The sequence below is a fragment of the Leuresthes tenuis genome, unplaced genomic scaffold (assembly GCF_036924035.1).
Source record: "Leuresthes tenuis unplaced genomic scaffold, fLeuTen1.0.hap1 SCAF_11, whole genome shotgun sequence".
NCBI lineage: Eukaryota > Metazoa > Chordata > Actinopteri > Atheriniformes > Atherinopsidae > Leuresthes > Leuresthes tenuis.
Window position 1 is genome coordinate 2,224,520 of NW_027325365.1, and position 13,651 is coordinate 2,238,170.

General features: G+C 41.3%; 1 protein-coding gene across 1 annotated transcript in view; it reads left to right on the forward strand.

Annotated features, from left to right (window-relative positions):
* Positions 1-2,834: 2,834 nt before the first annotated feature.
* The window catches only part of pde6a (phosphodiesterase 6A, cGMP-specific, rod, alpha), a 41,063-nt gene continuing 30,246 nt past the window's right edge, over positions 2,835-13,651 (forward strand). The window contains exons 1-5 of the mRNA XM_072396322.1: positions 2,835-3,163; positions 3,549-3,690; positions 7,445-7,597; positions 11,323-11,412; positions 12,222-12,362. Of these exons, the coding sequence (XP_072252423.1) occupies positions 2,835-3,163; positions 3,549-3,690; positions 7,445-7,597; positions 11,323-11,412; positions 12,222-12,362 (855 nt within the window). The remainder of the gene's footprint in view (positions 3,164-3,548; positions 3,691-7,444; positions 7,598-11,322; positions 11,413-12,221; positions 12,363-13,651) is intronic.

Genomic DNA, 13,651 nt, shown 5'->3' on the forward strand with positions numbered 1-13,651 from the left:
TATTCATAGCTTGCTCCAAGCAGCAAGACTTTCTTGTAATCTGTGAGGTGACCTTGAGCAATAGTTATAGTTTCAAAGGTTTTCTCTGGGCGTTGGTTACTTTTTCACTCATTTTCAGTCCAGTCCTTGTACCTGATATTGTATTTCTAAGCAAACATAATTTGTTCCCGTTTCTTTAGTTCTATCTATGAACATCTATGAAAAACAGCAAAGAAAACACAGTTTGACAGACAGAAAATAGGATTTCTGCAGCAACAAGGTGATTCCCAAAGAGCTATCAGCTGAAAACTTGGCATATCTCAGCATGGTGTGCAGTGTGTCCTTAAAACATTTGAGGAAACTGGACAAGTGGAGGACAAAAGAAGAAGTGTCAGGCCTAAAAAACTATCTCCAGCAGATGAACAGGATCTGAAAGTGATGTCCTTAAGAAAGAGGAAAAAATCCAGCTGTGACCTGACAGGACCTGAGAGATGCATCTGGACCTTCAGCTGATCCATCTACTGTTGGCCCAAGCCTCATCAGAAATGGTCTCCATGGAAGGGTGGCTGTCAAGAAGCCGTTCTTAAGGAAGGGAAACAGGGAGAAAAGGCTGAGCTATGCCAAATGACACAAGAAGTGGACTGAAAATCAGTGGCAACAGGTCTTATGGAGGGATGAATCCTCCCCAGAGCCCGGACCTCAACATTATTGAAGCAGTGTGGGATCATCTGACAGAGAACGGAACAAAAGGCAGCCCACATCCAAAGAAGAGCTTTGGGATGTCCTTCAAGAAGCCTGGAGAACTATTCCTGAAGACTCCTTAAAGAAATGACAGAAAGCTTGTCTCAGAGGGTTCAGGCTGTGTTGGAGAATAAAGGAGCTCAGACCAGAGATTCACTTTAAAGCTGCTGAGAACTGATAAAAACTCTGTTTCTGCCTCAGATATTTCTATTTTTAACAGGTTTCAGTTAATTAATGCACATATTTTCTGTTTCCCTGGCAATAAATGAAGAAATACAGTATGGCTCAAGACTTTTGTCCAGATCTTTGACACAATGATGGATGTGAGTTGAAAGTCCATCTAAAGTCAGACTTTAGAGCTTCTACTTCTTTGAAGACTTAATTGTTCACTTTACTTTGAAAATGTGAACATTGACAGATTGTCCAACTCACTTATCGGTCTTTTTGTGTCTAATCAGCTAATCAGTCATCAGAGCAGTTGCTGACATAAGAGCATCAGTTTATAACAGCATTTAGATGTGATGAATGGGGGCTTTGTGTGACTTTTAAAACAGAAGTATGTATAGATTTGTATTTTTTCACTTTTTAGAAAATAAAATGGATTAATTTAAGGAGTATCATAAGATAAAGTAACATGTTACCACGACCCCACTAATTGTATATTAATGAGTAATCTATACACTGATAAATGCTGATAAATGACCTTTAGCTCCTGTTATTAGTTAACACATAATGGTAAGTTAATTTAAGACGTGTTTTACTGTTATCTATTATTTTTATGCACTGGGAGAGGAATTTTAGGCCTTTAATTATTATTTATTTTGGTTTTTTTAAAGTATTTCAAAGGGAAAAACAACTTTTCTGTTTTCCAAAGTAATCTAAATGCTTTCCTCACATGTAGCTGAAAAATCAAATCTGTTCCCAACATTTATCTGTTTGAAATGAAACATTAAAACTAAAAGATTACAATTAAATGACCAAAACTTTTTTGGGTGTTTTGAATCTTCTCACTTTGGTTCAAAGCTTTAAACAGAGTTTAAAACAGAGCGTTTAATTAAAATCCCACCAGATACTCCAATGATTCTTGGTATATTTAAATGATTTGAACTGTTTATTATGACCCTGCACCACAGCTAAAGGTGATAACCGAGTGTGAGACAAAGACAGGAATCCCTAACAGTGTCATTAAACATTAGACAGACCTGTAATCCCAACGTTGTAATTGGATGCAGGCTTATGTCCACACATGACTATTTAAAACCATCCTGATAATCCCCTTTCTCTTCTCAGACATCTGCAGTTGGGTTGGCTTGCAGGACAGAGGGATTACACACTTTGCTGGGGACAATACAAGGACTTCAACAGGTAGAGCTGGTTGTTTTTCATTGATATGATCTGTTAGAGCTGAGAAATGTGTCGTTAAATCACTTTGACTGGTTTTTCATGTGTTGGACGGGGCGAATATAACGGTACCAGAAGGAGATGATGATGTCAGAGAAGTGCTAAATGAATTAATGCTTAGAATAAACCAATAAATCTACATCACCTCTGCTCCGTTTCACATCAATTAAAACTATTAGCTTCTGAAATCACAGGTTTTCTTACGCTGTTTAAGTTGAATTCATCCACAACATAATGACATCTGCCTGTTTATAAATGAGACCCTGCAGAAAATGATCTTTTAGCTCGTTTTATTCATCTTTCAGCTGTTTAGCTTATTGGTTAAAGAACCAGATCATGTGTTGGACGGGGCGAATATAACGGTACCAGAAGGAGATGATGATGTCAGAGAAGTGCTAAATGAATTAATGCTTAGAATAAACCAATAAATCTACAGCACCTCTGCTCCGTTTCACATCACAGGACACTATTAGCTTCTGAAATCACAGGTTTTCTTACGCTGTGTAACACAACATAATGACATCTGCCTGTTTATAAATGAGACCCTGCAGAAAATGATCTTTTAGCTCATTTTATTCATCTTTCAGCTGTTTAACTTATTGGTTAAAGAACCAGATCCTCATCAAAACACAGCAGCTGATGGCTACATCAGAGCTAGCTTAGACTCCACATTTAAGCGTCCACTCAAAGGTTTTTCCTTGTCGGCAGCAACCATGGTGGATGCAGCGGCAGCAGAGCAGTTCCTGGATGCCAACCCACAGTTCGCCAAACAGTACTATGACGTAAATGTACGGCCTAAGGTCATCTCAGACCTGCTGGATACCAACCGGGCGGCAGTGCTTGACATTAGCAAGTTCCACGAGCTGACGATGATGGACGAGAGCGAGATCCTGTTCGACCTGATACGAGATATCCAGGACAACCTGCAGATGGAGAAGTCTGTGTTCAAGCTCATGAAGCACCTCAGTTTCATGATGAGGGCGGACCGCATGAGTCTCTTCATGTACCGGCAGAGGAACGGCGTGGCTGAGCTGGCCACCAGGTTACTGGCTGTTTATCATCAAAATTCTGACGCTTTGCTTAAACCATGAGAAAAGTCGACTGATGCAGAGGGAGATGTGTTTAGAACAGGGAAGTTTGACCTTTTTTTAATCCAAATATGGGCAGTTGAGTGTTAATTTTTCATGCTTTGATCCATCTCACCCTGACAGTCTAGCTGAAATGTCTCATTACTTCTGGTTCAGGGAACCAAACTAAATGAACTTGTGTTGCTCAGGAACATTTGCTTTTACTCAGTTCAATGACTTTTATCATTTTATCAAGGTTTTCCCTTTGAATTACATTAAAAATGTAATGTGGCTGCATTTCACTGAGTCGTGATGTTGTCTTTTAAACCTTTTAAACCTCTTTTAAACCTTTAAATCCAGGTTATTCAATGTGGATAAAGATTCAACATACGAGGACTGTCTGGTCCAACCTGACAGTGAAATCGTTTACCCGCTGGATATGGGCATCGTGGGCCACGTGGCCACCAGCAAGAAGATGGTCAACGTTCCTGATGTGTCACAGGTAGACGCACCTCTCAAGAGCTTGATTTTTATTTAGTTCTGGCTTAAATTACTAGTTTTGGCTCCTCAGTCTTACCTTATAGCTTCATCTACTATCATAGAGAGACATATCGGCACTTTAACATAGAGTGAAACAACAAAAAAAGTCTTGATCAGGTCCAGTTTCATTATATTTTAGGCTGGGACCCCTTAGGAAATTCATTTCTGGTACATTATTATAATTAATTCACACGGAGGACATATTAATGTGTGAGAAATGTCTTAAAACTGCATTTTTTTTTAAAAAATCTCCTGTTTTAGACTAACTGAACGTACAAGAGACAAAAACAGAACAGGAACATATGATAATTAATCATAAAAAGATAAAAAAAATTTAAAAAAGGAACTGAAGTCCTTGTTTAAGGAAGTTTAAACATTCCTGTTGTTAAATACTTTATTTTTTATTGCGGTTTTGCTTCCGTTTGGCCACCAGAGGGCGCCATGACACCACTGTGCCTCAGCATCTAATTCCAAATAACCAAAGCCAGCTCAATCTTATTATAGCCAATACCTTTGACATTTGAAAATAGCTGGCAAGCTTTTTCTCATGTACCCATTATGCTGCTGCAGGTGCACTACCTTCATGTCCTCCCACCCCCCCCCCCCCTGTCCATACCTGCCCACTGTGTCATTGTGACATTTACACTTGATAAGGCAGCAGCCCACTCCACATAACTGATGGATTACAAGCACTCCTCAGTATCAGTTCAATCACATCCTTTCATGGGAGATTAGAGAGCTCAGCTGTTGACGTACCAACAAAACAGACCCGGGTTGATTGTCCCCGTTTGTTTTTTTGTGTATTTTTTATCTCCTAACTCAGCTGCCAGGCCTGCCTGTTGTGCCTTCACTGTGACCCACGACAGAACAAGCATCCTGCTGCTCGAAACCGCGGCCTTTCAAGCCACAGCCTCACGCAAACGCGTGAAAACGCAATAAGAGAACGATGAAAGGCTCCAAGCCTCGATTTACCCACTGGCAGCAAAAGCATAGCTAATGTTTCCATATAATTGGTTGGCTTTATGATGCTAATGCACGGAGAATGGCCTTTTAGCAATGCACAGACTGGAAATCACTGGCTCTCTGCATGCTATTTCCATCCCAATCCAATATAGCACCGGCCGACTAACCTGTCAGGATTCCTGTGCTGTGGGTGGGGATTATACAGTGACTAAGAGTTGGCCTCAGCTTCCCCTTGTTATCCGTCTTTTCTCTCTTCAAAGTAAATTAAACAATCGCTTGATTTACAGAGAAAGTGTGATTCGGTAAATGAAGATGTATTTATTGGAGTAGCTCGTGTGTTTGAGGGAAGATGGAGAAGGCTGCACATGGAGCGAGTTAATCTGTCCTGAATTAGAGCGATCCCGGATTACTCCCAGAGGTCACATACGCCCTGAGCCATTTTCACAGACTCAGCACTATAACACACCTTCAGTCTATTCTGCTGCACTTTTTGGTTTGCTAAAAAGGGCGGAAATAATTTCCATATGATGGGTCACAACCCGAGAAGCTAAATTAGCCAAAGAAGAACATACAGAATATACATTTAGGCACAGGCTGTGCAGCATCTACATGAACGAGGTCTGTTCCCCAATGAAAACCCAACAGAAATGATGATAATAAATATATCTCTAATATGTAGAGTGTTGAGATAGATTTGTTGTGCCTGTGTGGTGCTGATCCAGGATCAGTCTGAGCTCTGTTTTAGGGAATTTCCTCTTTATTTCCCACCTCTGTACCACACTGGAGACCACTTTATATGCTTTATATGGTATGATTGCCACCTTTAATGTGGGAAATCTGGGTTCAAATCCCCTGCATTAAAGGTACTATTTCCAGTAGGGGTCCTTAGGCAAGACCCCCTTACCCTACCTGCCTATCTGTATTCTGCTGCACTTTTTTGGTTTGCTAAAAAGGCCGGAAATTATTTCCATATGATGGGTCACAACCCGAGAAGCTAAATTAGCCAAAGAAGAACATACAGAATATACATTTAGGCACAGGCTGTGCAGCATCTACATGAACGAGGTCTGTTCCCCAATGAAAACCCAACAGAATTGATGATAATAAATATATCTCTAATATGTAGAGTTTAGAGGTAGATTTGTTGTGCCTGTGTGGTGCTGATCCAGGATCAGTCTGAGCTCTGTTTTAGGGAATTTCCTCTTTATTTCCCACCTCAGACCACTTTATATGCTTTATATGGTATGATTGCCACCTTTAATGTGGGAAATCTGGGTTCAAATCCCCTGCATGAAAGGTATTACCTCCAGTAGGGGTCCTTAGGCAAGACCCCCTTACCCTTTCTGCCTATCTGTAAGGATAAAAGCGTCTCCTAAATGCATAAACATAACATAACTTTACTATGTTTAATCTGATACTGCAAACAAGAGTCTCATAGATCCATGATCTGTATCTGCATTGTAAAATGTAAATGTAATTTATTTCTACAGCCCTTTACAACAGTCCATTTCGGCACCAAAGTGCTTTACAGCAGGTAATAAATAAAGAAAAGAATAAGTACAAAACAATAAAATAACAGTAAACGCAATAAAATACAGCAAAATTGAATAAGATAATATAAAAGTGTCATCATACTACTGGGTATTAAAAGCCATCTGAAATAAGTAGGTTTTTAGCCCTGATTTAAAGAGGCCCAGGTCAGAAATAAGATGAATATCGGGGGGGAGCTTATTCCAGAGCCTGGGGGCACCCCAGGGCTTGTATTTTGACCTGAACACTTCCAGAAAAAGTTGATTTGTTGACCTCAGAGCTCTGCCAGGGTTACAGTTAAAAGCTCAGATAAATACGATGGGGTGAGGCCGTTAAGAGCTTTAAAACCAAACTTTAAAAGTTTAAAATCAGTTCTATAAAGGACAGGAAGCCAGTGAAGGGAGTTAAGAACAGGAGGGATGTGCATGTGACAGTAGCAGCGTCTGAGCTACATTTCAACCATAGAAATCAGCGGCTCTATGGGACATTTCCCCCCTAAAACAGCTCTGGTTCTTTTGGGTTGGGGCTGGCAGCAGGATGCTAATCACAGCCAGTAAAGGTGCTGGTTGGCCTGGACCTGGGACCCTCTTGTTGTCATCTCCTGTTGTGCATTTAAACACAGCTATTTATTTATTTATTCCCAGTCCAGCATAAACGGTGGCAGCTGAGTAGACTAAATGAATGATGAGGAATGTGTTAAATCAGGGAAAACGGGGTTCATAGAGACTTTAAAACCGACACCACGGCACAAACCTGCAGAAAAGCGCCATGTTGCTGATTTCTGTGACTCCTTAACCTCCTTAAAGACGCACAACAACACTGCAGAGGACTCATTGGCCTTTTTTCTACTTGGTGCTTCAGACCACAGTGAAAGCGCTGAAATCCAGGATCTAAAGGAATCTTTTTGCTTCCTTAAAAAAGTAAAATACTTTTGGTTGTCAAAGGCTTCTGAAGATAAAGGACTGAGGCCTCAGTTTACCTAAATCTAGGTTTCTATTCCCTCTTGGGAGTTAATGAAGCCTTTATACCCTCAGGGGGAAACAACTGATGACCCCATCTGTACAGGATGAGAAGTAGAAGTGCAGTTTGTGGATAATCAAAAGCTTCTCTTGCATCATTTATGGATGAGAGCTGTGTGTTTAAAGCTGATTCTGAGTTATCTGAATGAAAGACTCAAACAATCAATCATGCATTAATGTTCTTTTCTTCTTTTCTCCTCCCAGAACCCTAATTTCAGTAACTTTGTGGATGAGCTGACCGAGTATAAGACCAAGAATGTCCTCGCCGTCCCCATCATGAACGGCAAAGACATGGTGGCCGTCATGATGGCCATCAATAAGTTGGATGGAGACAGCTTCACCACCAAGGATGAAGAGGTACCGTCTCCCTGCACCATCACCACAAGTTTCATGTTTTTAAAAAGGAACAAAGAGCAGAAAAATCTCCTTTCGTGGATTTCTCTCATTTCCATTTTCCGTGTTTTATGTCACGAGTTCGAACCTTTTCTGTTTAAGCAGCTTCTATCAGCTTTTTGGAAGCACTTTGATGTCACATCGGATCGGATTAATGGCTAAATTACAATAAGATTGAGTTATTCAGCTCATGTAAACTCAGCCTAAAAGAACACGTCCCCCCCCCTCTGTTCATTGAGCTCCTCTGGCTGCCCTTAGCCGCTCCGTCTCCTCACTGGTTTCCTAACTGGTTTCCTAACTGGTCTCCTAACTGGTTTCCTAACTGGTCTCCTAATTGGTTTCCTAACTGGTTTCCTAACTGGTTTCCTAACTGGTTTCCTAACTGTTCTCCTAACTGGTTTCCTAACTGGTTTCCTAACTGGTTTCCTAACTGGTCTCCTAACTGGTTTCCTAACTGGTTTCCTAACTGGTTTCCTAACTGGTCTCCTAACTGGTTTCCTAACTGGTCTCCTAATTGGTTTCCTAACTGGTTTCCTAACTGGTTTCCTAACTGGTTTCCTAACTGTTCTCCTAACTGTTCTCCTAACTGTTCTCCTAACTGTTCTCCTAACTGGTTTCCTAACTGGTTTCCTAACTGGTTTCCTAACTGGTTTCCTAACTGGTCTCCTAACTGGTCTCCTAACTGGTTTCCTAACTGGTCTCCTAACTGGTCTCCTAACTGGTTTCCTAACTGGTCTCCTGACCGGTCTCCTGACTGGTCTCCTAACTGGTCTCCTAACTGGTCTCCTAACTGGTCTCCTAACTGGTCTCCTAACTGGTTTCCTAACTGGTTTCCTAACTGGTTTCCTAACTGGTTTCCTAACTGGTTTCCTAACTGGTCTCCTAACTGTTCTCCTAACTGTTCTCCTAACTGTTCTCCTAACTGTTCTCCTAACTGTTCTCCTAACTGGTTTCCTAACTGGTTTCCTAACTGGTCTCCTAACTGGTTTCCTAACTGGTCTCCTAACTGGTCTCCTAACTGGTCTCCTGACTGGTCTCCTGACTGGTCTCCTAACTGGTCTCCTAACTGGTCTCCTAACTGGTTTCCTAACTGGTTTCCTAACTGGTCTCCTAACTGGTTTCCTAACTGGTCTCCTAACTGGTCTCCTAACTGGTCTCCTAACTGGTTTCCTAACTGGTTTCCTAACTGGTTTCCTAACTGGTTTCCTAACTGGTTTCCTAACTGGTTTCCTAACTGGTCTCCTAACTGGTCTCCTAACTGGTCTCCTAACTGGTTTCCTAACTGGTCTCCTAACTGGTCTCCTAACTGGTCTCCTAACTGGTCTCCTAACTGGTCTCCTAACTGGTTTCCTAACTGGTCTCCTAACTGGTCTCCTAACTGGTCTCCTAACTGGTCTCCTAACTGGTTTCCTAACTGGTTTCCTAACTGGTCTCCCAACTGGTCTCCCAACTGGTCTCCCAACTGGTCTCCCAACTGGTCTCCCAACTGGTCTCCCAACTGGTCTCCTAACTGGTCTCCTAACTGGTCTCCAGCCTGTGAAACCTCTGCAGATGGTCCAGAACGTGGCGGTGCGTCTGGTCTTGGATCAGCCTAAAAGAACACGTCCCCCCTCTGTTCATTGAGCTCCTCTGGCTGACCTTAGCATCAGATTCAAGTCCCTGATGTTAGCTACAAAGAGCTTAATGAACGGCTCCATCTACTTGAAGGCTCTTGCAAAGGCTTCTGTCCCAACTGGGTCCCTCCGTTGGTCCCAGGATTGTCGTCTAGCAGCTCCTACACCACGCCTAAGACAATCCAAACTCTGTTCATGTGTCGTCCCACGATGGTGGAATGACCTACCGAGCGCTACCAGAACAGGGGCGTCCCTGTCTATCTTCAAGAAGCTCCTGAAAACCCAGCTCTTCAGAGAGCATCTCCTATCCCAGCACTTACCTTGTACTTCCCTCCCCCCTCTATCTCTGCTCTTTATCTTTCTGCTCTTCCTTCTATGCCTGCACCCTATCTCTACTCTGTCCCCTCTGACAGAGTCGGACTCCTGGGTTCCTTCTATGGAGCTTATTGTTAGCTTTTATAAAGCTGTTATATCTTCATTTGTACGTCACTTTGGATAAAAGCGTCTGATAAATACAGAAACAGAAACATGTAGACACCTTAATCTGACTAAGAATCGGATCGGGTTACATGCGATCGGATTAAGACCCGAGACAACTCGATCCAAACGTGCGTTCTGTTCACCAACAGGCCGCAGTACGTCACGTCTGAGTCCAGCAGCATAGGAGCTCCACAGGGCACCGTGCTGTTCCCCCTTCTCTTCACACTCAGTGTGTTTAATGAGTCCCATCGGATCGGATTAATGGCTAAATTAGCAGAAATTGAAAAGGTGTCGATTTGCAACGGGCGGGTCTGTAAAAACAGGAAGAACTGCAGGAAAAGTGTCCATCTCTGCATGACCCGTAAAAACCCAAGAAGGTAAAATCACTTTAATGAGCGCCATCAGATCGGATTAAAGGCTAAATTACAATAAGACTGAGTTATTCAGCTCATGTAGACACCTTAATCTGACTAAAAAACGGATCGGATCGGGTTACTTGACAGTGGATCGGAGCGTTCTGCTCCAGATTTTTTCCCGCGATCGTCCCCCGGAAGTGGAAGGAGACGATATTCCTGTTGCTGCCGTCAGAAAGAAAGAAACAACGCGATGGAGAATGCGCCGTTGTGCATCGTCTGTGCCATAACCAGCTCATCACAGATGGAGAGGGACGCAGCTTCATCTCGCTCTGCGTTCGCCATCTTTCTGAATGCCTGAGTTTGTTGTTGTTGGCGGTGAAGACGTCAACAGGAAGTGGCTCTATTAGCGATAGCTGAAATGGGGACAGCGCCACCTATCGTACCGGGGTATGACACGCTTTGTGCCAGTGATTCCATTCATTCACCGCCATATATCCAAGGATAATTACCCTCAGATAAGGAGCAGAACCCAACTGTAGCTGTAATCCAGTTAATCTCATCATGCAGCGTCTTCACACTTCAATCCCTGGGCTGTTCCAGATGTGACGGCCTGCTGGTAACAGTAATGTTTTCAGTATCTTTCCAGCTTTAGAGCAAGAAGGCAAACTGCGTGACTGTAAGGACAGCGTTGCATATTGTAACTCCAACATTGTGTTGAACGTAGATAAAAACAAATCCTTTACAATCTATATTCAAAACTACAAAGTTCAAACTGATCATTTCTTGCTAATATTCACCTACAATGGACAAACACTGGCCTTAGAGTGTGATATTTTCTCATTCTCTATATAAGAGTTGGTCTAATGGAGACATCTTTCTACTCCAATTTATTCTGTTCCATCTTTTTTCATCCCGTCTGAACAGTGTTTCACAGTGAATGGGAGAAAACTGATAAATTACGATCATTAATCCTCTTTAAACAATTATAAACTTTCCTCGGTGCAAAGAGCATTAAGTCCAGTAATCCCTGTGATATTTCCTGCAGTGTGCTGTGTTTTTAATGCCTAAATGATGTGACTGAGTTTAGCTTTTAAGTCATGTGACGTGTCTTTTGATTTGTGGGAATTTTAACTCGATAAATTAAACATTTATTTTGTCATTTTGAAGTGAATCAAATACAACAGATGTTGTAATCTATAGATAAAAAAGTACAAAAAGACTTTGTTCTTTTCCCCTCCAGATTCTCAACAAATACCTGAACTTTGCCAACCTGTTGCTGAGAGTTTTCCACCTGAGCTACCTGCACAACTGTGAGACCAGAAAGGGACAGGTAAGGCTTAAAGGGCAACGCCGGTGTTTTTAAACCTTATTTCTGGCATGAAATACGTTCATCTACTCACCGAGAACAGTTTGGTGAAAGTCAGCGTCCTTCTGAAGATATTTAGATAACTGGAGATCCATATAACGGAGTGAACGGGGCTTAGAGGATGCAGCCTCTAAATAAGGCATTATCTGTCTTTATTTCACCAATACTTTAAGAAGAATGAATGAATGAACGTGTGCTATAGCTCTGTTAGCTCATAGCTCTGTTAGCTCATAGCTGCTGTTATGTGGCTACTTGCAGCTATAGGAGAGCTAATGGAGGGATTTCTACACAGGCACTGTACTGGGACCACTTCATCCACACGCCCCCCTGCAGCACAGCTTATTCACTCCGTGCTCTGTGACAGTCGGCTAACTTCACACAGAGTTTGCTGCTGATAGTTTTGTGCAACATGGCAGGATATTTATCAGATTTTGACGACGTGGACGACAACTTTGAGTAAGATGGACGTTCTTACCGGAGTGAATAAACTGTGCTGCAGGGGGGCGTGATTGATTTTAATTATTTAGATTTTCAAGCTTTCAAGATCAGATACTGCGCTGCACACTAAGAGGCCTTGTTCCTATATTATTGATGGGACACATATGTAGAAACAAGGCATCAAGCTGCATGATTGTGAGCTGAATTTAAAAACTTGTACCAGAGTGTGAACTGTAGCAAAGATTTATTCCTGTAGAAACCAGCTTAGTTTAGGCTTCATGAAGGGTCTATTCTGTCCTTTTTTTTTTTACTCTTTCTTGTATTTTATCTTCCAGGTGCTGCTGTGGTCAGCCAGCAAGGTGTTCGAGGAGCTGACAGATATAGAGAGGCAGTTCCACAAGGCGCTGTACACGGTCAGAGCTTTTCTCAACTGTGACCGTTACTCTGTGGGTCTGCTGGACATGACCAAAACCAAGGTGGGTTACTGATAGGTTCAGAACAACAACTAATCAAACCTTAACATCTGCTTGAAGCTCACTGTTCGCACCAAAGTGGCTCCAGTTCTGGTCTAACTGAGTTTGATTTAATTTAAAGCAGCAGAACCTCTTAAATCAGGAGGTTAAGTTTGCTTTATGGAGCCCAGGAAGGCCAATAAAAAAGTTAGACCTTTAAAAATCCAGGGACAGTGTTGCATCTGGTCTAATTAAACCAAGACATAACAGTTAAAAGACATCAGGAGCTCATTAATCCTGTTGTTTTCCTGCTATTTGATGCTTTAATATAACTAGTTGAGTTTGTTATCGATCAGTTTCCATCTGGAACTTTAATTATATACATAATCAGTCGTTTTGATGGTAGCTGCTCAGGTTTTTATGTCTGGGATGAAACCTGTAGTCAGTATTAGTCATCTTACTTTAAAAATTAATGAATTAAATTACTCGTTACTGAAAAAAATAAGGCTGTTAGTACCAACAATGATAATAAAACTGATAACAGCTCCGCTTTACATAATTTCTTCATTTAGTTGCCCCATATAATCATTTTTCCAGATTAAATTATGCATTTTTAAGGGTCATAACCAGCTAAACATCAGATTCAGTCACAGAAATCACAAAAATAAAGTATAAACTCTTGGAACAGAGGTAAAAACACATAATTTCCTCCTTTAGTTGCCCCATATAATCATTTTCCAGATTAAATTGGTGCATTTTTAAGGGTCATAACCAGCTAAACATCAGATTCAGTTACAGAAATCACAAAAATAAAGTATAAACTCTTGGAACAGAGGTAAAAACACATAATTTCCTCCTTTAGATGCCCCATATAATCATTTTTCCAGATTAAATTGGTGCATTTTTAAGGGTCATAACCAGCTAAACATCAGATTCAGTCACAGAAAGTTACAGAAATCACAAAAATAAAGTATAAACTCTTGGAACAGAAGTAAAAACACATAATTTCCTCCTTTAGTTGCCCCATATAATCATTTTCCAGATTAAATTGGTGCATTTTTAAGGGTCATAACCAGCTAAACATCAGATTCAGTCACAGAAATCACAAAAATAAAGTATAAACTCTTGGAACAGAGGTAAAAACACATAATTTCCTCCTTTAGTTGCCCCATATAATCATTTTTCCAGATTAAATCGGTGCATTTTTAAGGGTCATAACCAGCTAAACATCAGATTCAGTTACAGAAATCACAAAAATAAAGTATAAACTCTTGGAACAGAGGTAAAAACACATAATTTCCTCCTTTAGATGC